This window comes from Pogona vitticeps, chromosome 2 (genome assembly GCF_051106095.1).
Source record: "Pogona vitticeps strain Pit_001003342236 chromosome 2, PviZW2.1, whole genome shotgun sequence".
NCBI classification, from domain to species: domain Eukaryota; kingdom Metazoa; phylum Chordata; class Lepidosauria; order Squamata; family Agamidae; genus Pogona; species Pogona vitticeps.
Genome location: NC_135784.1, coordinates 282,045,916 through 282,069,427, shown reverse-complemented (window position 1 = coordinate 282,069,427; position 23,512 = coordinate 282,045,916). Strand labels below are relative to the sequence as shown.

At 39.3% G+C, this 23,512-nt stretch overlaps 2 protein-coding genes across 4 annotated transcripts in view; both read left to right on the top strand.

Annotated features, from left to right (window-relative positions):
* Positions 1 to 23,512, top strand: part of LOC144586390 (uncharacterized) — a 439,742-nt gene that overhangs the window by 24,493 nt on the left and 391,737 nt on the right. The window lies entirely within an intron of this gene.
* RGS7BP (regulator of G protein signaling 7 binding protein) overlaps positions 1 to 23,512 on the top strand; it is a 76,215-nt gene that overhangs the window by 38,048 nt on the left and 14,655 nt on the right. Inside the window, exons 1-2 of one of the 3 annotated variants that reach the window (XM_078384554.1) lie at positions 19,825 to 19,843; positions 21,600 to 21,730. The exons of 1 other annotated variant lie outside the window; for it this stretch is intronic. In XM_078384554.1, the coding sequence (XP_078240680.1) occupies positions 21,667 to 21,730 (64 nt within the window). In that variant the 5' untranslated portion in view covers positions 19,825 to 19,843; positions 21,600 to 21,666. Of the gene's footprint in view, positions 1 to 19,824; positions 19,844 to 21,599; positions 21,731 to 23,512 lie in introns of those variants that run through there. One more of the 3 variants, XM_020783745.3, reaches the window with a different exon arrangement.

The window sequence follows — 23,512 nt, the reverse complement described above, 5'->3', positions numbered from 1 at the left end:
GGTTCATTATCCATCCAGCCACAGAAGAATTAGAGTTTGAAAAACTTACTTTGTGACTACAGCCAGAAGGCTTGCGGTTTCTGAGAGCAGTAGGCCCCCCCCCAGTAACATTTCTAAGTCAGAACTATCAGCAAGGCCACTGAACTGGTCTCCTGAAATCATGCCTATACCTATTTGCTCTTTTTTAATTCAACCAGTGAAACCAAAACATTAGTTCAATAGATTCTGTGAAACTACACATCATTGCATTTGTCCTTGGCTATGAGATTTTATGGTATTATGTAATTAGGTTTAAACCTGAAGTCCTTTACTATAGAAACTGGAAGCTGCTGTCTTTCATTGGTGAGAATCCTATTGCAAAACTACGCCTACGTAACTTGAAGTTGCTTAAGGCATTGCAAATTTTGCATCAGAGCAGAGGTGCTATCTAGGAAACAGTTCCACAGATGCAGTTGCGTGACTAGAGCGTAGTCAGTTGCATGGTTAATTGAACACCATTTGCATGATTCATTGAGCAGTCAGGGACATGGACTGCCTGGGCGTAACTCCTAAATTACTTCCACAGAGGTAACTTTACGTTACATTAAGATTTCAGCATACAGTACTTATTTTAGAGTCTGTTCCACTATGGCATCTGTGACACTTCCTACACATTATTGTAGAGTGTGTCAGAGACATGAGCAATCAATATCTCCTGTGTCTCTTCTCTGATTCATCCTTCCTGTTTTGTATAATGCAATATTCATATGTTACTGTATAAAGTTTTGTAAAGACCAGCCTTTTACTATAGCTTTGTCCACTTCTTCTTTGTAGGAAAGCCTTCAGTGGCTGAAATCCGGTAGTAAGTCACAACTAGGGTCATCAATTGATGGAACGAATGGAATTTACAAAGAAGCTGACTCGCCAATTCCTCTCTGATTCAGTGGGCCTACTCTAGTTGTGACTTACAGCTGGATTTCAGCCAATATGGATTTGTCTGGCTTGTCATTCCCTCAGATGAGAAGGTGGTAATCACTACAGGAATAAATGTCATATAGGGTAGTGATTTTAAAACTGTAAAATCATCTCTGTGAATATACAGGATTGATAGATCAGCTTTCATGAAAGAATATATGCCCATCACTGCTGATAGGCAGTGCAAAATTTTGGGAGGATCCTGGTTGTTTGCTGAGTCCCATTCTTTTAAAAAAGGTAATATTGAGTCCCAGCTGGTCTGCTTGACAGACTGTGTGTTTCCACTTCACTCAAATTGACATGGAAAAAAGATTCAGGCTTGCATGATAGCTCAAGAAGGAAGATAAATCGGAAATGCAGAACAAGGTAGCTTTGAGGAAATAATTAGCTCAGTTCTCAACACACATACACTTCCATACAAATCTACTCTGACCTATTTACACCCAAGGTTTCTTGATTTTAGACACTTAATTGGGGAATGAAAATAGACCTTATTTTTGGTACTCGTCATTGAAGCCTGTGCTGCAGGGTCAGAAGACCAAGCAGTCGTAAGATGGAATCCATGCGACAGAGTGAGCGCCCGTCGCTTGTCCCAGCTCCCGCCAACCTAGCGGTTCGAAAGCATGCAAATGCAAGTAGATTAATAGGTACTACCTCGGTGGGAAGGTAACAGCGTTCCGTGTCTAAGTCGCACTGGCCATGTGACCACGGAAGATTGTCTTCAGACAAAACGCTGGCTCTATGGCTTGGAAACGGGGATGAGCACCCCTAGAGTCGAACACGACTGGACAAAAATTGTCAAGGGGAACCTTTACCTTTACCTTTACATTGATTAAGAGCCGATAGCCTTTGCTGATGTGCTACACATGATCTGCCAGTAGATTCGGTTTTTCTTTTTGGTCACCTCCGTCCTGGGATGTGTCCCCCTTGCATGACCCCTCTACGCTGCATTGTGGTTTCCCACTGACCCACTGATGTGGATACAGCTCTTTCACTGTAGAGGGTTTGAAAATTGTGGTGTCACATAAGCTAGCCTGCAGCAAGGAGTTAAGTCTTGTTTTGGAATACTGTATATGGCCCTTCAGGTTCTGGTGGGCTCCCATTCCTCCATACCTGGAGCGCCTCAGTCCTGACCCATCTATAGTAACCACCCAATGCAATACTGTATTTTATTCACATAATGTTTTGAAAGCAAAGGGTATGAAGACACTACTGTGACTATGATGTATCTGTTCTAAGAGCCTTTCTTAATGTATTTTCTTATGTTCAGAGCTTAGAAGAAAAATAATTAGACTACAATTCCTGGAATTCATGGTCCAGCAAGAACAGTGGCCATGTTGACTGGGAGATTCTGGGTTGGAAAGCTCACTTTCCCCAGCTCTGCTTATGTTCCGTATAGAAGCTGCCTACAGAATCATAGCTGTACATTTAGCAGACCAGGACTTCCCTTCTCTTTTAATTCCAGCACTTCTGGAAAAACACGGACATTTACTTTGTACTGCATTACAGGAATCTGCTGTATCCACAGGGAGCACAGTAGAAGGAGGTGAGGTGGCGGAATACAGCAGCCTCAGATGACTATTCATTTTGTTCGCATTTTGTTTATGAAGTAAACACGACCTCACTGATAGATGTGTGGTCTTTTTGTGGCTCTCTTTTGCTTCCTGGAAAAAAGTAGGATTTTGCCTAATGTCCAGAGCCTGTGGTTGACACGGACTCTTCAGTGTTTTGTTTTACTTTGTCCTCTTAATCAGTCCGAGGCTGAGAGGGATCTTTTCTCTTGGTGACTTTGAAGGATTATAGAGACAGATCAGAGATTAGTGGTAACATATTATGCATGACTCGTTCCTTTTGGAAAATGCCGGGATTTGGGGGAATTGGGAAAAGAACTCCCTGCTCTGTATGTTTTCTCTGCTACAAAATTGGGATTGTTTCACAGACTGCAGACATCAGCTATGTGCTTTTCTCCCCCAAAATTTGTTTTGTCCTCCAAAACAAAATCCAGGACAGTTGTGTCCCATTTAGCTTCTCAGTCACTGTAACAGCATTCCAGATAGCTTCCTAGGAGAGCTAATAATACCGTTACCACCCTAAGAATTATACAGTTAAAGTGGTATACAACTAAATTGCAGTCTTATTCCAGTCTCAGTCCAGGGATGGCTTCCTGGAACCCCATTTCTCTGGCCAAGATGCCAGTTTGGGTTTGTTCCAAGAAAAAAGGAAAGAGGTTATGCAGACTGGAGGGTGGGGTATGGATTCAGTCTTCATCAGTCTCCTAGTGGAGGTCATTTCGGGGGATATGCTTCACAAGTGGAGGCTGATACCTTCACGACCTGTTCTGCAGTGTGTTGTGTGCTAGGAAATGGCCTTGGTGGTTGGAACAGTGTCTTCCTTTTTTGAGCAAATATTCCAAACCTGGTTAGTGCAGTTTGCATATGATGGACTACTCTGAGTCCTTGGAAAAGATGGTGTTTTTTTTTTTTTTTTTTTTTTTTTTTTTTTTTTTTTTGGATAGTAGCCCTACCCCCAAATCAGGGTTTTCATGAGTTATAATCCATGTAACTAGTGTTTCCAAGCTTAGAGTAACGCATTCATACTATAGGACCTGCACCTGCCTTTCTTTCTTTCTCGGTACCATTTTTTCTTTTCTCTGCTGTTCTCATCTTGTACAACTTTTCTGGTTGAGCAATATTTTCCAGCAAGCAAATATGTGAGTAAGAGTTCAGACTTTGTCATTTTGTGTTAAGTGATGCATTCAAGGTTGTTGAAGGAAACATCTTAGGTTAGCAGAAGAAAAAGTTCAGCTTTTTTTTCTCCCTGCAGGAAACAATAAAGTTAGTACACTCTGCTGTACCTCCTCTACCCTTTTCCTTGATACAGGTCTGCTACTTACGGTAGCAATCTTGGATGTTAGAATACACTTGGTTTTATAATATCAAGCAGTGTCTAAATACAATAAAGAAATAAGTATGCTGCTGTTAAAGAAACTTAAAATTGTGATTATAGGAGAAAGAACTAAAAGAGCTCTTAATCTGCACATTTTTGAGAGGCTTAGCTGAGTAGAGCAAAAATGGAAAGATATCATATGGCCACATTTTTCATAATCTGGTCTGGTAGTAACTGCATTCATGAGAGAAGTAGATGTTGCATCTATTTCATCATCCATCTGCAAGAGCTTTTCTTGCCTCACATTGCAAAGAAGCTCTCTTTCTCTTATGATTGGTTTCCAAGATGTAAGCATGGGTTACCTTTGAAATTCAGTTTCTCAAACCACCACGCCTGAACCATGTCTCTCCAACAGTATGCTTCCACCTCTAATCGGGGGTTGTGTATGACATCTGATTTTGTCCTCAAAGTATGCAGTCTAGTTTATGCTTTGGGCCGTAAAAGCTATCTGTGGGAAGAAGTGTCCTATCTTCCTCTTTCTCCATCATCTCAAAGAGAACAGACATGAACAGCATGGGATTAGATACAGGAAACTGCTGAGAGAGGGAGGGAGAAAATCAGTCAGAATTGGTTAGTGTCAAACAGTTGTTTTCATAAAGGATTGTTACCTTTGTTTTTTTAATAGAGCAATGTGTAGCCTGTATAATTAAAATTGTAAACCGCCCGGAGAGTGCTTGTAGCGCTATGGGGCGGTATATAAGTCCAATAAATAAATAAATAAATAAATAAATAGGTTAGAAAAGCCAAGTTTATCTCTTGGCTTTCAGAAAGGTTTTCCTTTTAAAGACCACTCTTTCCTCAGTACCAAATAAAAATGGAAGGATGGCTCCCCTTTACAGACTCAGTTCACAATTAAAATGAAAGAGGTATTTATCTCCCCAATTCTTTTTTTAATGACAATTTGAAATACTTTTTTTAATTAACAGGCATTGTAATGGTGTATTAGAAACAATATTCACATCAATGGACACCACGTCAGCATACAATTTAATATTTATATTTGTTGATTTCTGAAATGTAGTTTTCTTTTCAACTTGCCCAGTATTTAGCACAATTTGAATTTAGGAAAAATATTTTAAGAACTGCTGGATAGCTGAGTGGTTTAGGTATCCGGCTTCAGAGCCAGAGATTCAGAATTCAGTTCCTGATTGTGCCTCCTTGACAAGGGCTGGGCTTGATGGTCCATAAGGTCCCTTCCAGCTCTGCAGTTTTATGATGATGATGATGATGATGAGGAGGATGAGGATGAGGATGAGGATGAGGATGAGGATTACAGCAAGTGAATGAAACTGAAATAAGCAAAGAGTAAAGATAACACACAACAGATAAAATAGCAGGTAAAAATTAGTTTGAGTTGCAAAACAGAAACATAGCAAACAACACCCAAATTCACAAATAGTGAAATCAGAATTAGTGTCGAGGAAACAAATAGTTATTATTTATTATTCGTGTCCGACTCTTCGTGACACCAGGCCCTCCTATCTTCCACTGCCTCCCGGAGTTGTGCCAAATTCATGTTGGTTGCTTCGCAGACACTGTCCAGCCATCTCATCCTCTGTCATCCCCTTCTCCTTCTGCCTTCACACTTTCCCAACATCAGCATCTTTTCCAGGGAGTCTTCTCTTCTCATCAGATGACCAAAGTACTGGAGCCTCAGCTTCAGGATTTGTCCTTCCAGTGAGCACTCAGGGTTGATTTCCTTTAGAATTGATAGGTTTGTTCTCCTTGCAGTCCAGGGGACTCTCAAGAGTCTCCTCCAGCACCACAATTCATTATTTATTATTAGGATACAGAAAAACGTGACAAAACTTTCAGTTGAAATGACTCTTCCAATGGGGCATATTTTGCTCTTTGAAGGTGATAATATTGAATTATTATGTAAAGAGAAGCTTAATTATTTCTAGGTAGCTGCAATTGTGGAAACTGACAGTGTGGGAATTTGATCAAAAAGTTGATTAACACAATGGTTGATTCAATGTAGTAATGAAAAAACCTAACAAAACAAATTCATGCATCACAATACCTTCACAGAGACATTGACAGAAATCCTGTTAGTTATGCCCTTAAGCACAACACAGACAGCACATTTTTGTTTTGTTACTTTTTTCCATTGCCATAAGTTAAGAACTTAGCATGGAAATTATTAGTTGTACCCCAAGTCGCACAGTATCTGCACTGACTTCTTAGGTTGCAACAATTTGCCATTGACAATTAGACCTTTTGTGTTACATCTGCCTAAAATGACCATAGGATTTTAAGATATGTGACACAAATTTATGCCACACATTAGTCACATTAAGGACTTCATGGTGGCTCTGGACCAGATACAGAATGATATTGGACCTAGAATGTTATTAGATATGAATTAATTCAGATATGAATGAGAGGTGGTCAAATTGTCATTTAATTGGTGGGGTAGGAGAATACTGTTTCATTTTAATGTGGCAAAATTGTGTTTGTGGTGAATGTACTGAACTGTATGTTTTTAAACTGATGGAATGATAAATATTTTGCAGACAAAAATAAGGAGCTACCTTTTAAGTTGCCCTCAGTCGTGCCACTGTGCTACTGATGTTTATATAAGTTTTATAACTATGTGGTTTCAAAATGCTTGCTACCGAGAGTGCCTAATATAGCCATTATATGAGACTTTGGCATTTATAAGCAGTAGAGTTTCAGGAGGCTTACTTTCATGAGAGATAATAGCTACAGGGAAAATTTCAAAGAGGTACAGAATGGGCCTTGTGGGCAGCGGGCTCATTGTTGTTTCCTTTATCAAGCATTTCTTGGTGCAAGAGAGAAAAGCTGCTTTTAAAATTAAACAGGAGTTTCTCTTCATAGTTTTAAGAACAAATGATTCTGTTACATACACAGTTCTTTAATGAGCACGTGTGCAGTTCCTTTAGATCTTTGCTATCATCATTATGAGAGGGAAGCCACCGCCAAGAAACTTCCTTGGAACTTTAAAGAAAAAGAAACAAACATAGGATGTAGTATAAGGCAATAGGGCTGTCTGTTTTACATTGCAAGTCCATAAACAGGATGTGTCTTTTCACTTGTTGTACAGATTAAGATTGCCAGGTTGACAACATTCCATTCCCTGAAATTTCAGGATCAAAACCTGAGAATTGTCACTAGGGATAGGAATTCTTATTTGGGGCCAATAGAATATTCAGCTAATTTGTATGTCACAATCAAGACCACTGCCCCAGTTGTGAACCTGTTGGTTGAGAGTTCATATCCGACTCTTTTCACCAAGTTCTGTCTCTGACTTTATCATATGATGTCAAGTTTATATGCTTGGCATATCATTAACTGCCTAGAGCAGTGGTTCATAACCTTTTCTTTGCCACAGACCCCCTTTAAATACCTTTTGTTGCCGCAGAGCGCCAAGACTTAACTCAAGATTTAAAACCCTAAAGTGCATCAAATATTTATTTAAAATTTCTCACGATGGGTCTCATACTTAGAGCAATACAACAGTGGAACCAGTTACTTTGGGAGTTGGTGAGTGCTCCAACACTGGAAGCATTCAAGAAAAACCTGGATAATCACCTGGCAGATATGGTTTGAATGTATTCCTGCACTGAGCAGGGGGTTGGACTGGACGGCCTTGTAGTCCCCTTCCAACTTCAGTTTTCTATGATTCCTCAACAGATATTCTTTGCTACAACTGCAACACTTTTTAAGATGACTGGATTTTGAACAGGATGCACCCTCATCAGCAGCATCAGTTCTTTTACATTTCAAATTCATCCAGCAATCCATTTTGAGGCTCAGCAAACTGTATTCTTAAGAAATTCACTGCGATATCAAAAAGTCACTTTACCCAACAATAACCAAATGTTTTATTAGCAGTAATTAAAGAAGAAACATGATCACAAGGCCTGTCTGAACACGTAACTCACACTAACACTGACTGACTCTGACTGTCTTCCTGCGGCTTCTGACTGTCTGAACAGTAGCAAGAAATGCTTGTGCTGTCTCTCTGCCACTCAGCATCATTTACTTGCATGCACTCACCATGTGCGGAAATATCCAACAGTTGTTTTCATAACAGATTTTTACTTTTGTTTGTTTCTTAATAGAGCCGGTAGGTTAGAAAAGCCAAGTTTATCTCTTGGACTTCAGGAAGGTTTTCCTTTTAAAGACTAGCCTTTCCTCAGTACCAAATAAAAATAACTCATTTGTGAACAAAACAGAGAAGGAGATGATAAGATGATATGCAGAGAAAACCCAAAATAAGCATTGGCAAATTTTGAGAATACTACAGCTTCCCATTCCCAGTGAGTGCATGGCCAAACCCTGAGTCCTGAAGAATAGAATCTAAAATAAGAGCTTTGGGGTCAAAGCTTGCCATGTTTACCACAAATGTATTTTGAGAACTTTCTTGTTGGTAATAATAGTGAACAATAACAATCTTATTAGAATGATCAAGTTATTATCCATCAGCTTCCCCAAGACAGCATAATAAATAACTTCAGCTTGAACCTTCCTGCCCGTGTGGAATCCTTGGCGCACAAGTTCCTGAGCCATGAAATATTTGAGGCATTGCAAGAGATGTTTACAGATTCATGTTGATTTCAAGCCAAGCAACAGCAAGGTCTGTCAAGCCTTGTCATTGTCCAGCACGAGACTGTGTCTTAGCATATGTATATCCAAAGCCACCCGTCCATTAGATAAGGTTGTCAAGTGTTACAATTTATCTAGTTGTAGATTATGTGTTTTATCATCTGGAAGCAAAGAGTAGAACAGCAGTTCCACAAATGACTCTGTGCCACAAGGGATGGATCGCTACTTGAGTTTTCTGAAGTGCTGCCTCTTTGTATTGTCAGCTTGATGCCTTCCTTGGCTCATAGTCTCAGGCTTGACTTTGCTTGCTCTGATGTCTTTTTCTTTTTCCTCTCCTGCTCCATTCAGCCACATAGCCAGAGGTAAAAAGACTATTTCTCTCTCTGCAAAATCCATGTTTAACTCATTTAAAGCCTTCCTAAAGCTTGCTCTTCACTGAAGACTTTGGTGATGATTCTAAACTTTACCTTCCCTCTTTGGTAACTGGGGTTTCTTGGCCACCAAGCAAATATACTCTATGCTTGATCAGCGCTGCCTCTCAGTACTCCAGCATAAGCAGAAGATGCTATTGCTGAATAGTGTTATGTAGGTACAACTAAGAGCAGAATAGCTGAATCAAACATCGTAGAGTTACTGGCCTATTATTATCTCACCAGGTCTCACGTGTTGTTTTTGTTCAAAACAAACATGGTTAATAACACAAGGAAGATTACTTGTGTGATTAGGCACTATATGGCCTAAGATTGGAGGCTAATTCTAAAGATGGCAGCTACTTTATATTTCTAGTGCTGGTCTTCCAGAGTTGCGGAATCCATTTAAACATTCCATAGCAGTTCCATGTTTCTTGGACACTTGTCATTCGTGATTATTGCTGCAGCAGTGAATATGCCTTCCTTCCAATTAAAAAAAGAAACAAATCCTTTTATGGAAAAAGAAGATTCTGAATTTGTTTTATTTTATAAACTTCCTATAAGTATCTCTTAGTTAAATCTGCAATTTTTAAATTAATCTGTGACATTTAAAATTAATTGTAAGTCTTTTTAAGTGCCAGAAGTTTTTTCTCATTTTCTTTATAATTTTTTTTAAATCTTCATTTCCTTTTGTTCATGCAAGCTTTCCAACATCGACATTACATAGTCTATCATGCACATTTTCCAGCTTTTTAAAATATTACAAATCTTTATGCATGCCAAATTATGTTGAGACAAAATACTTTTACTAGTAGAATTTACATACCAAAAAAGTGTACAACCATAATACAATTAAAAACAAAATATAATAGTGACCCAAGCAGGCACTGACCCCCAGAAATGTTCTTCCCTCAGAAAATTGTAGCTCTTCCTTGCAGACTTTATAGTCTCATGGTAACAAATGTCCCTCTAATTCACCAGTGTGCTGGCTGCTTCAGATATTTATTAAATGTCACCCTGTGGTGTGTTACTATTGTCTTTTTTTTTTTTTTTTTTTTTTTTTTTTGGCATGCTTAGACCTTTCCCAGTGGGTGATATTGAATCCACAGTTTTTTATTGGTAGTTTTAAATACTGCAAATTTCATTTTTACACAAAATATGTAGTAGAAAAAGGGGGGGAGGGAATTTAGCAATTAAATATTCTAAGTATCTACCATAAATCCTTTAAAATATCACTTCAGATTATGATCTAGTATCTTTTGGATATCAGTTGTTCAGTATCAAAGCACCATGCTGTGTTCTCACACTCCACTTAGTCATGCATGAGGTTTCATCACTAAAGAGGCATTACCTGCCTAAGCATTAGTACATAATACAAAATATGGTAATTTATGAAAGGACAGAAAACAGTTTATTGGGAAAGGTTATTTATTTATTTATTTGTTTGTTTGTTTGTTTGTTATGAAACTAGTTCGCCCTTATGGATAGGGGCGTGACTAAATTAGCTGCACAAAATAAAACACTCAGTAATGACCGAACTGGTGAAATAAATAATAAATCAATAAATTCTGAAGAAGAACAGAAACCTAGAGCAGATATTTCTTTTTTATTCCTTTTTATATAGAACAGGCTTATGATTCTGCCCAAATTAAAACCTCTGGGCAATTTTTTTAAATTGTTTCACCTGGGGGCTTAACCAGTATCCGCTTCTATTCTGATTAATCGGTGCATTTAATTAGCTTATCGGCAATATCAGCTTTTTACTTTATACTGCTGTTTAGCAGCAATACCAGCTTTTATTTCTGTCTAATTTAGTGTTTAGTACACACTCCTGTACTGTAGTGAGTCCTGCACCCTTTCTGCATGGCAGGAGAGGAAGCTGAACACATTCCATATGCTTTGTCTCCAATGAATTTTTGGTATCACCTGGCAGGACAAAGTTCCAAATAGAGTAGTCCTAGAACAAGCTAGAATTTTTAGCATGTATACATTACTGAAACAGCGACGTCTGTGTTGGCTTGGGCATGTCATGAGAATGGCTGATGGTCGGATTCCAAAAGATCTCCTGTATGGAGAATTAGTGCAGGGACATCACCCCAGAGGGAGACCACAGCTGCAAAGCAAGGATATCTGCATGTGGGATCTGAAGGCCTCAGGAATGGACCTCAACAGATGGGAAACCTTGACAGCTGAGCATTCATCCTGGAGGCAGCAGTGCATCACGGCCTCTCCCAATTTGAAGAGACCCTTGTTCAGCAGGCCGAGGCAAAGAGGCAATTCCGAAAGCAGCAAAATCAGGGAGATGGACAGAGGACAGATTGTATTTGTCTTCAGTGTGGAAGGGATTGTCACTCTCGAATTGGCCTTCGCAGCCACACCAGACACTGTTCCAAGTCTTCCATACAGAGCACGTTACCGTAGTCTCTCGAGACTGAAGGATGCCTAATCAAATTTAGTGTTGTTTATTTAAGAGGGCTTGGTTAGCCAAGATTAACCCACTATTATTACACTCCTTGAATAAAACAGAAAATTACTGTTTAAGGAAACCAGATTAAGAATTCCAAAGCTGGGTTTATGATTAGAAGAATGAAGAGTTTTCAGGGCGGTAAAAGTAGTTTTTTGGATCAATATTACAGATGAACAAAGATCTTCTCTTATTTCTTGTCCTTGAGAATCAATTCTGATACAAGGAATGGAACCCACTTAAAAACAGGATTAACCAGAGTGGAACGGTGATCCCCATTTAGTTCAACATGTTCTATCCCAAAAATGATTGCTTCTGAGTTTTTTGCACTTTGAATTCATGTGACAGTTTTTTTATCCTGTGAAGATAATGTAAATCAATTAATTGCCTACAGATCCAGGAAATAAGAATATTGGAGACATTTCCAAAACAGTAAATAAAAATAGATAAAACATACAGGTTGCCAAGGGAACGGATTGTATTTTAGGAATACAGTCTAGTGACCAAAAGAATCTTTAAATGCTTTTGCATCAAATTCCCTGAAATAATCTAAAAATATGCTTAAAATTAATCTTAACCTATTACATAATCAGTACTTAGTATACTAACATATCGAAAACACATTATGTATTTATTTATGTATTATTAGATTTCTATCCCGCACCTTCTAGACAAAGTCTACTCAGGGCAGCTTACATAAAATCATTAATTACCTTTCCTTTTTGTGGGGAAGGATCCAGTTAAAACCAATGTTCTGTTAGGATCTTGGTTTTATTTTGTTTTTCCTAAATTATTTCCGATTCTATTGCTACTTCTCCCTTTTTTTGACATTGATATGCCGTAATGTGTTTGTGGCACTTTAGTATTAAATAAATTATCGCCATAAATTTTGGAAGAAGTACATCTTAGCCTTTTTGATGATAGACTCCAGAATATAAACAGAATCGATTCTGAACATGTTCTTGGTGAAGAAATTCCTGAGTAAAAATATATCATGTATGATGACAACCAGCACTCGATGAATGGTTTGTATATTAGGCAGCTTCCCAGTGTACTTCTGTATTTGCTTCAGTATTTCCTCCTTAACACTCACTGGAATAATTTTTTAACTAATATATTCTCAGGCACAGTTGGATAATATGAGACCATCTGTTGGTAGAGAGCAATTTTTTTAAAAAAGTGTGTTTTTAAGAACTCGCAAATCCACAATGATTCTTTTCTTTTTCTGAATGTTTATGAGATCTCAATGAAGCAGGTTTTTAAAAAATGTGTTTTCTTAACATTTAATAACATCTGGATTGAGTTGCTTTGAGAGAAGATCTTGCCCTTTGAGACATCAACAGACCCCCTTAGTTGTATGATTGTATATATATATATATATATTCCCCATAACAACATAGTCAAGAGAATAAGCTGGTCATCACAAACACTCTTTTCCAACAACACAAGAGGCGACTCTATACATGGAAATCACCAGATGGGCAATATCGAAATCAGATTGATTATATTCTCTGCAGCCAAAGATGGAGAAACTCTATACAGTCAGCAAAAACAAGACCTGGAGCTGACTGCGGTTCTGATCATCAGCTTCTCATAGCAAAATTCAAGCTTAGACTGAAGAGATTAGGAAAAACCACTGGGCCACTCAGGTATAATCTAAACCAAATCCCTTATGAATACACAGTGGAAGTAAAGAACAGATTTAAGGAACTCGATTTGGTGGACAGAGTGCCTGAAGAACTTTGGATAGAGGCTCGTAACATTGTCCAGGAGGCAGCAACGAAAACCATCCCAAAGAAAAGGAAATGCAAGAAAGCAAAGTGGCTGTCCAACGAGGCCTTAGAAATCGCAGAGAGGAGAAGGGAAGCAAAATGCAAGGGAGATAGGGAAAGCTACAGAAAATTGAATGCAGACTTCCAAAGAATAGCAAGGAGAGACAAGAGGGCCTTCTTAAATGAACAATGCAAAGAAATAGAGGAAGATAACAGAAAAGGAAAGACCAGAGAGCTGTTCAGGAAAATTGGAGATATTAGAGGAACATTTTGCGCAAAGATGAACATGATAAAAGACAAAAATGGGAGGGACCTAACAGAAGCAGAAGACGTCAAGAAGAGGTGGCAAGAATACACAGAGGAATTATATCGGAAAGATTTGGATATCCCGGACAACGCAGACAATGTAGTTGCTGACCTTGAGCCAGACATCCTGGAGAGCGAAGTCAAGTGGGCCTTAGAAAGCCTGGCTAACAACAAGGCCAGTGGAGGTGATGGCATTCCAGTTGAACTATTTAAAATCTTGAAAGATGATGCTGTTAAGGTGCTACATTCAATATGCCAGCAAGTTTGGAAAACTCAACAGTGGCCAGAGGATTGGAAAAGATCAGTCTACATCCCAATCCCAAAGAAAGGCAGTGCCAAAGAATGCTCCAACTACCGTACAATTGCACTCATTTCACACGCTAGCAAGGTTATGCTCAAAATCCTGCAAGGTAGGCTTCAGCAGTATGTGGACCGAGAACTCCCAGAAGTACAAGCTGGATTCCGAAGAGGCAGAGGAACTCGAGACCAAATTGCTAACTTGCGCTGGATTATGGAGAAAGCCAGAGAGTTCCAGAAAAATATCTACTTCTGCTTCATTGACTATGCGAAAGCCTTTGACTGTGTGGACCACAGCAAACTATGGCAAGTTCTTAAAGAAATGGGAGTGCCTGACCACTTTATCTGTCTCCTGAGAAACCTATATGCGGGACAGGAAGCAACAGTTAGAACTGGTCATGGAACAACTGAGTGGTTCAAAATTGGGAAAGGAGTACAGCAAGGCTGTATATTGTCCCCCAGCTTATTTAACTTATATGCAGAATACATCATGCGGAAGGCTGGACTGGAAGAAACCCAAGCCGGAATTAAGATTGCCGGAAGAAATATCAACAACCTCCGATATGCAGATGATACCACTCTGATGGCAGAAAGTGAGGAGGAATTAAAGAACCTTGTAATGAGAGTGAAAGAGGAGAGTGCAAAAAACGGTCTGAAACTCAACATCAAAAAAACTAAGATCATGGCCACTGGTCCCATCACCTCCTGGGAAATAGAAGGGGAAGATATGGAGGCAGTGTCAAATTTTATCTTCCTGGGCTCCATGATCACTGCAGATGGAGACAGCAGCCCTGAAATTAAAAGACGCCTTCTTCTTGGGAGGAAAGCGATGACAAATCTTGACAGCATCTTGAAAAGCAGAGACATCACCTTGCCAACAAAAGTCCGAATAGTCAAAGCTATGGTTTTTCCTGTCGTGATGTATGGAAGTGAGAGCTGGACCATGAAGAAAGCTGACCGCCGAAGAATTGATGCCTTTGAATTGTGGTGCTGGAGGAGGCTCTTGAGAATCCCCTGGACTGCAAGGAGAACAAACCTATCAGTTCTAAAGGAAATCAACCCTGAGTGCTCACTGGAAGGACAGATCCTGAAGCTGAGGCTCCAGTACTTTGGCCACCTCATGAGAAGAAAAGAGTCCTTGGAAAAAACCTTGATGTTAGGAAGGTGTGATGGCAAGAGGAGAAGGGGACGACCGAGGATGAGATGGCTGGACAGTGTCTGCAAAGCAACCAACATGAACCTGACACAACTCCGGGAGGCAGTAGAAGACAGGAGGGCCTGGCGTGCTCTGGTCCATGGGGTCACGAAGAGTCGGACACGACTAAACGACTAAACACAAAACACATAACAACATATCCAAATTACAATGATGAGATTCCAACTAAACATTAGGAGGGACGTCCTGGTGGTCAGAAATATTTAGCAGGGCAACAGATTACCTCAGAACGTGGTGGACTCTCCTTTGTTGGGGATTTTTAAACAGAGATTTGTAAATGCTTTCATTGTTCCATCCTGCATTGGCAGACACTGGGCTAGGTAATAGTTCATAACACTTCTGTTTCTAAGATTTTAAATAGCCCAGTTTTATGTTTCTGCATTTTATTGCGCTCAGGCAGTCAAATAACTTTATAATTAATCTTTGGAAAGCTAACTATGATATATATTTCAGTTTTCCCCAACATGTCAGTAGACCTTATACTTTCCCCAGGGGATCATTTTTCATCCCACATGGTTGCAGAATCTCTGGAAATGTTACATGACTAATATGCCTGTGTAGAGCCAGGATGAATCAAGCAGTATTCACTTCCTTTCTCCTTGGACTTTTCAGGATACCTGGCCTATTTCCTTTGAGGCAGCATAACAATGAGGAGCTGCGAAGTTAGGATAGTGAGGCCAGACAGCTGGAACCCTCTCAGCCAACAATGAAGACTCCACTCCTCTTTTTTGCAATGTTTTTCTACTGAAGACCATTTTTTCAGACAAGGGAACATGGAATTAGTTATGGTCAAAGTAGATGGAAGTGGGCAACGTGCAGCTCCCTACCAGCATTTCTGTGGTCCCCAGGGCTCTCTCAGGGTCCCTCAAGTTTTAAAATTCAAAAATGTATTTTCATCATCCCACCCCCTTCCAATATTCTACAGTATTTCTGTTCCTGGAAATCTCCAAGATCAGCAGTTTTCAGCTTGAAAGCTGTAGTAGTCCCCAAAACCCCCTCCATCCCCTTCAAATGGACAAAAATTTAGCCCATCCGTAGACTTCCTGTTTATGTTTCGGGAGGGGGTGGAGTGTTGTCCCAGAATGGTGGGGGTTGGGAGAAGGATTTGGCTTCCAGGCCCTGTAATATTTTGTTGTTGTTTAGTCGTGTTATTGAAGTGGTGCTGCCCCACACAATGTAGGACATTTGTTTGTCATAAGTACATGTTTTTGTTCACCTACTTATTTTCCTTTTCGAAGGCTTTGTTTTGTGGTTTTGCTGTTGGAAGACCAATATAGGCTTTATTTCCAGCTCTGATTTCTCAGACACCTACTGTATCTCAGGAAATCCCAAGGGGAGGTGGGGCAGGTCAGTCATAGGGAACATGCATGATACTGAGGTTTGGACGTTTTACGTTGTTTTCCTCACAATTTGTCGTAAACAATAAACCCACAAACCTCACCATGATCATTTGCACTGGCTGGTAAGAATCTCATCCATACATTTTTATTTGCCACTTGGAATCTGGCCCTTGTTTCTTTCCCCCCCCCCTCCTATATGGATTAAACGGAATGCTATGAGTAAGCCTTGGCCAGATAGAGATGATGTTGAAAACATAATAATTGGTATTAGAGCTCCCTCTATGGGAAATAAATGAAATGCCTTAGATGTTATTCTGTCAATAATGCATTTAACATTTTTGCTAATACATTTGTGCTCTGCTGTTGCTAATTCTGCATGTCTTTAAAATAGTACAGAGAAAATATTATCTTTTCAAGTGTTGGCTTGAAAAGATAATGCTTTTCAAGTATTAACAATATTGTAAAACTAAATTAAATGGCATTGATAAATTTTAATGATATTACTATGGTTTTACGTATTTCTGATTGTACCGAATACTGTGGAATTGTGAACTTTGACACAGGGAATTTTTTAAAAAAAGATGGAAACATTTAAAAGGAAGATTTAATAAGTGTGCTTAGAATGTTGTGGATGAAAAGGTTGGCTGACAAAGAAAGTGAAGAAATAAACAAAGGCCAAGAAATCACAAAACACATACAATGCAAAAAGCTAGAATACTTTGGTTCACAGAATGAGAAATGAGAAGTACAGATTGTTACAACTGAAGGTTCAAAGTGAAAAAAAAAATAGGGAAAGAAGTCCAAGTTGGCAGTAGAAACTGGGTTGAATGCAACATGTCATCATTTTTTTCGAATTGCTGCATCCAAAGTCAAAATAGCACTGATGACATCTGATGGGAGACATACAATGAGGAGGAAGTGGTAGGAATAGATTAACATTTAACTTGGAATAGTTCGTTGCTTTTAGTGCATAGAAAATGTTGATTTCCATAGTAGCACTTGGAAAAATTGGTTTCAGTATGTTGATATTTGCATTTTGTGGTGTGTTCTGATGAGAATGTTGATGCATATAAATTTCAGGATGGTGGTCAGTATTTAGCATAGTAGGGAATCCATTGATAAAATAGCATGTAATTTTAAAAAATCATTGACTAGAAGCATGTAAGTCATTCTCCCTCCTACCTAGTAATGTACCATGAAGCTGAATAATACAAGATTCAGGAGAGATCAACAGAAGTGCTTCTACACATAGTACATAATTAAAACTGTGAGATTATCTGCTGCAAGATAGAGATGGCTGCCAGTTTAGACAGATTTAAAGAGGGGATTGATAGATTCAGATAAGATAAAGCTATCCATGGCTCATTTAGTCATGATGGCCAATTTCATAAGCAGTAAGCAATTGTATACAAATTTCTGATGAACACATAAGAGAGTGTTACCGCATTTGTGCCCTGCTTGTGGGCTTTCCCAAAGCTTCTGGATAGCTGTTGCAAGAAAATTTAAGAGGAGGGCGACAAGAATGATCAGGGGACTGGTAAGCCAAGACCTATGAGGAAAGACTGAAAGAACTGGGCATGTTTAGCCTTGAGAAAAGAAGAATGAGGGGAGATATGATAGCCCCTTTCAAATATTTGAAAGATTGTCATGCATAGGAGGGGTAGGATTTGTTCTCAATCATCTCAGAGCTCCCATGTAATAATGGGCTCAAGCTACAGGAAGCCAGATTTAGGCTGAATATAAGGAAAATCTTCTTAAATGTTGGAACAGTACAACAATGGAACCAGTTATCTCAAATGATGGTGTACACCGCAACACGAGGCAGTCAATAGAAATTGGAGAACATCTGTCAGAAATGCTTTGATGTACATTCCTGCATTGAGCAGGGGGTTGGATTCAATAACCTTATAGGCCCCTTCCCAGTCAATTATTCTGTTATTCTGTGAAAAGAGTGTTCTACCAGATAGTGCTTTGGTCTGATCTGGCGTGGTTTTTCTGATGTTCAGATTGGTTAATACAATACCTTTCTTTTCCCATTCTGCACTTTCTCTATTTTATTTCTCATAAAATCCAAGTATTGTATAGATTATATTCCAAAGCTCTTCTCTCTTCAAACAAAAGGTCTGACCTGGTTCAGCAGTTCGGAAAAAAAGTAGAAGAAGAGGACAAAACCTTTCCTCCCTTTTGACCTCTTGTCCTGACTGGAAATACAGTCTAAGAACACAGCTGGGAGAAATCAGCTGTACTAACCTCACTTCAAAGAAGCATTCTGAATCATCATAAAAGGAGTAAATCTTAACGATACAACCACCATTAAGGACATTTTTGTATAAGTTAGGATCTCAATGTGATGTTGTGCCCTCCTGTACATGATTCCAAAATAAATCAATGAATCAATAATATGATACAGAGTATGACATTGCCCTCACATGAACAATTCTGGCTACAGAGAATGCAGTCATGAAGAGAAAGTTTTACAGATGTCCGTTATCAAGAATCCTTTAAAACCACATGATGCTGAAATATTTATATATGGTAAAGTGAGCTGGTAATTTAATGGATCCATTTGCAAGGTTGATGCTAATTCTGAATTCAGCTTAAAGGAAGTGCAATTTATAAGGGTGTTATGATTTCCATGTGTAGTTGGTACTCTGCAACATAGGCCATTATCTAAACAGTTAACAACCTTTCGGTGCCATTGATTTCAGCAGGAATGCTAAAGATGGTCTAATCCTTTTATCTTTTATTTAAAATATTCTAAATTTGGTAACATAGTTAAGAGCATAGTTAAGAATATGAATACGTAGGCACTGATTTCCCTAAGGAAAGGTTATTTTCTCCTAGGATTAGTAAGTTTTCAAAGTACTGGTCCATGATTGTACCTACTTTCTGTTGTCCTGATGAAATACTTGGTTTAAATGTTGGTCATAAATAAACATGGCTGCAGTCCAGAGCCCGATTTGCACACAAGGTTATTTTCCCATCCTTCACATAGTTTCCCACAGTACTACCCCCACCACCTCCATCAAGGAATGGGAAAGTTTCTGTGTACACATCACTGTACCTTATTCATGCAACAGATTCAAACAAAATCTGACAGACTTTTCATAAACTCTCCAAACACCTGTGAATTAAACTAAATGGTCTCCTGTGTTTGCCTTTATTAAAATATTGTGTTTGGCAACATAGGTCAGTTCCAAGCAAGTCATTTCTTAGAATCCCACATAATCATGATAGTTTATCAATGTGGGGATGAGCCGCAAGACGTTTCAGGTTTGCATGTCCCATCCCATTCCTGTTACTGTTGGAAATTATCAGAAGCCTTTGTTTCTAGCATTTATTAAACACTGTTTTAATTTCATTTTATCTGAACTCAGCAAACGATGGTTAATCTTAACTGTGGTTCATTTGAAATTGGCCAGTTTGAAGCCAAGGGTTATAAAGATCTGCCTTGTTTCAACAAGCACCCTTCAGATTAACTGTAGTTTATAGTGTAGGTGTTGTACTAAATTATGATTAATCAGAAACAAGTGAAAGCCTCCAGTCACAACACAGCTATTTTAAAAGTAAGAGCAAGGGAATGAAGAAGTCTAAAACTTACTGTGTCTTGTTTCCATATGATATGATAAATCATGGTTTACACCAGGGGTCTCCAAACTACAGCCTGTGGGCCACATCCAGTCTGCCTTGCTTTTTTATACAGCCCAGCAGGTGGGTGGGTGCCTCGTGGCGCAGTGGTTAAACTGCTGTACTGCAGCCAAAACTGTGCTCACGACCTGAGGTTCAATCCCAGGTAGCGGCTCAAGGTTGACTCAGCCTTCTATCCTTCCGAGGTCGGTAAAATGAGTACCCAGCTCACTGGAGGGGCAATATGTAGCCTGCATAATTAACTTGTAAACTGCCCAGAGAGTGCTAGAAGTGGTATGGGGCGGTATACAAGCAGCACACTTTGCTTTTTTTTTTTTTTTTTTTTTTTTTTTGGTGCTTGCATGTCCAGGTGTGCAGGCGTGAGAATGGGCATGAGGGAATGTGGGCGTACGCATGTGCATGCATCTTCCTTCGGCCCTCAAAAATGTGGAGCATATATAATGTGGTCCTGCTAAAATGTTTGGAGATCCCTGGTTTACATGATGGGATAATCTGAGCAGAATTAATTATTTTGATTCCTTAGAACAGGGGTGTGCAATTAATTTCTATAGGTGGCCACATGAAAAATCTGAACTGCGTTTGGGGGCCGCACCAACTTTGCTTAAAAATAAAAGATAAGCAACTGATTAACTTTAGACGAAAAGCTATAAATGGTTTTGATGTTCAACTTGTTCAGTGAGAGAAATCCAGGCTGTCTTGGGCTTGAACAAGTGCTTGAACACCAGACTGGAGCGACGACTGGTGGGCCGGACAGGAGCGGCTCACGGGCCGTATGTAGCCCTCGGGCTGCACTTTGCCCAGGTCTGCCTTAGAAGAAGTTAGTCATTGAATAGTATTTTGGAAAAGATATCTATGCTTAGGAAATTGAGTAATAGGGATGGGATTTTGAATTTCGTGGACTACAGATCCCATGATTCCCCCTTCTGAGAGGTCTACCTGACAGACACCTAAACTCATTCATTCATTCATTCATTCATTCATTCATTCATTCATTCATTCATTCATTCATTCTATTTATCCCCCGCCTATCTGGTCATTTCGACCACTGGGAGCCTTTGGAATTTAGCTAGGCCTACGAAAATTATGGGATTAGTAATCTAAGAATTCAAAAAAATTGTTTATTATCTCACTGGAGGCATTGAATGTTCATTGGTCATATGTGGGCCCTTTCACTCTGCCCATTTTCATGTTTATACTGGGAACGTGTGTTGTCAACCAGATTGTTTGCCTTTCCACTTGTATTTGGATGACAGCTATACAAAACCTTCTGGTTCCTGACTATCAAATTATATATTCAAAGAACTCTCTAGAATGACACGGTTTGTACTTTTTCCCCAAAGAACCAAAACTCTGATGTATATGGATGCCAGCTGAAGGGCAGTGCTGTAACTTGGAGCAGCAAAGTTCTGCCTATTAATAAGGTATGGTTTGGATTCCTCATCACATGCCAGCCATTCAACTGTCACTCTAGGAGGAATTCAGCTGTTGACTTGCTAATTAGTGATAATGTGATGCTGCAAGTTATGGTTGCTGCCCTTTTGCTGGTTTAGCTACGCAACAGGATTTGGGCCAGAGGATTTTAGAAACTATAGCATATATGTGGAACCTCCCAAAAGGGTGAATCAGAATAATCACAAAGAACATTTTGTGTCGGTTTCTTTTATATTGTTGCAGCCCAGAAGATGGTGAGATTCATCCTGAAATCTGTAGACTATTCATCCAGTTGCAGTGTTGCTTAGAAATGTATACGACAGAGATGCTAAAATCCATATGCCTACTAGGATCACTTCAGCTTCATCGGAAAGGTATTCAGTTATGTTCTAAATCATTTTGCCTCTAGTTCGTTCACTTCAGTTGGGTTGAGCCTATTTCTTTGTTGCTTGCCTGGTTAATCCTTGTCACATGCTTAGATGACAGTGGCCATCCATTCTCCATTGCTGCTTTCTCCATGTCAGAAGAAGTGAGGTTTCTCTCACTCAAACAACAATCTCAGTTTTCTGGGATTCTTGCTTGTGTGGAGAGCCTTTGGCCAAGGAGGACCTATTGCCCCCCCCTTCAGATATGTGCATTCCACATTGAGAAAGCAATGACAGAGGGACTCCTCTCTAAATGTTTTCCTGAGAACCAAAAAAATTACAACTCAATAGGGCAATTTTCTATCTGTGAAACTGGAGTCTGTCCATGTTCTCTTCATTTATTAATCTGCAGAGGGTTTAACTATAGCACAGGAAACATCTGTGCAGAAATCAGGAAATTCTGCATTCAAGAATACAGTGGTCTGTAAGTGATAAAGCAGAAGATATGAGCAGCCCTCGTTCTAAGCAGAGGAGATGCACCTCATCTCATAATGGCAGAACAAACTCCAATCCTAGCCCTTGCTTGGACCACCAACTGCCTATGATAAGAAGTACAGCAGCTTCCTTTCATAATTTTAATTCTGTTTTGATTCTTCCATCTAAATATCTATCTGCTACATCTTGTAGATCAAATATCTTTTGGTATAAATTGGAGAATTCCTTCCTTTCCTTTTTCTTTCTTTCTTTCTTCCTTCCTTCCTTCCTTCTTCTTCCTTCTTCTTTCTTTCTTTTTTTCTTCCTTCCTTCCTTCCTTTCTTTCTTCCTTCTTTCCTTCCTCCCTCCCTCCCTCCCTCCCTCCCTCAATTGGTTTCCCAACTTTTCTTCCACAGATACACTGGCTAGTGTATCTGAGGAAGAAGAGCTGTTACTATCCATGTATGATTTCTGCATAAATTAGTACCCTGAAAAATTAGGAATCTGAATCATATTGTTCTTAAGCTGAAGAACAAGTAACATCAAGCATTTTATCAGATTCTTGGGACAGCATGTGCCTTTCCCATTCCAGTCATGAGCTAATAAATAAAGATACACTAGAATAAAGAGGATTATATGAGGCTCTTTCAGTAAGCCATTAATTAAAATGAGCCAGGTAATTATTATTACTGTTTCTACTCCATTCTTAAGCCTTGAAGTCTCCAGGGAACATTAAGAGAGATTAAAAAAAAAAACAGTCACTCTTCTTTCAGGCTTACAATCCACAAGACAAACACAAAAGTATAAAGAGAAGGTGAGCAAGGAGGAAAATGCTATCTGCAATATGAATCCCAAAAGTTAGAGTTGTTGAAATAACCATCTGAGATTGACAGAGTTCAAAAGGAGCTGGTTTCTCACTTGACCGCAGCTGGTCCATCTTTCTGTCTCCTGCTCAAAGTGACAGGAGGGGCTGTTAAATGCAGCATCCAAAGAATAATTGCAGGAACCTTCCCTTATGAACATTAGCCCCGATCCTTTTGGATACTGTGTAAAATTTCACCTGCACCGTAATTTGAGATTTCCAACTTGCACAGGTGTTGCTATTACAAAAACAGAATTCCTCTTCTAAATAATAGACTTATATTTACACAAGGATGTCTTGGAACAAGCTTTTAAAAATGAGCCATGCCTGTTTGAATGACTCAAGAGTCCTTGCCGCTGAGTAGCAGGTGATGTGAAGGACCTTTGACTGAGACTTCTGCCTGTCAAGTCACACAGCACTGAAATAAATGGACAGTGTGACCTGGTGTAAGAAGT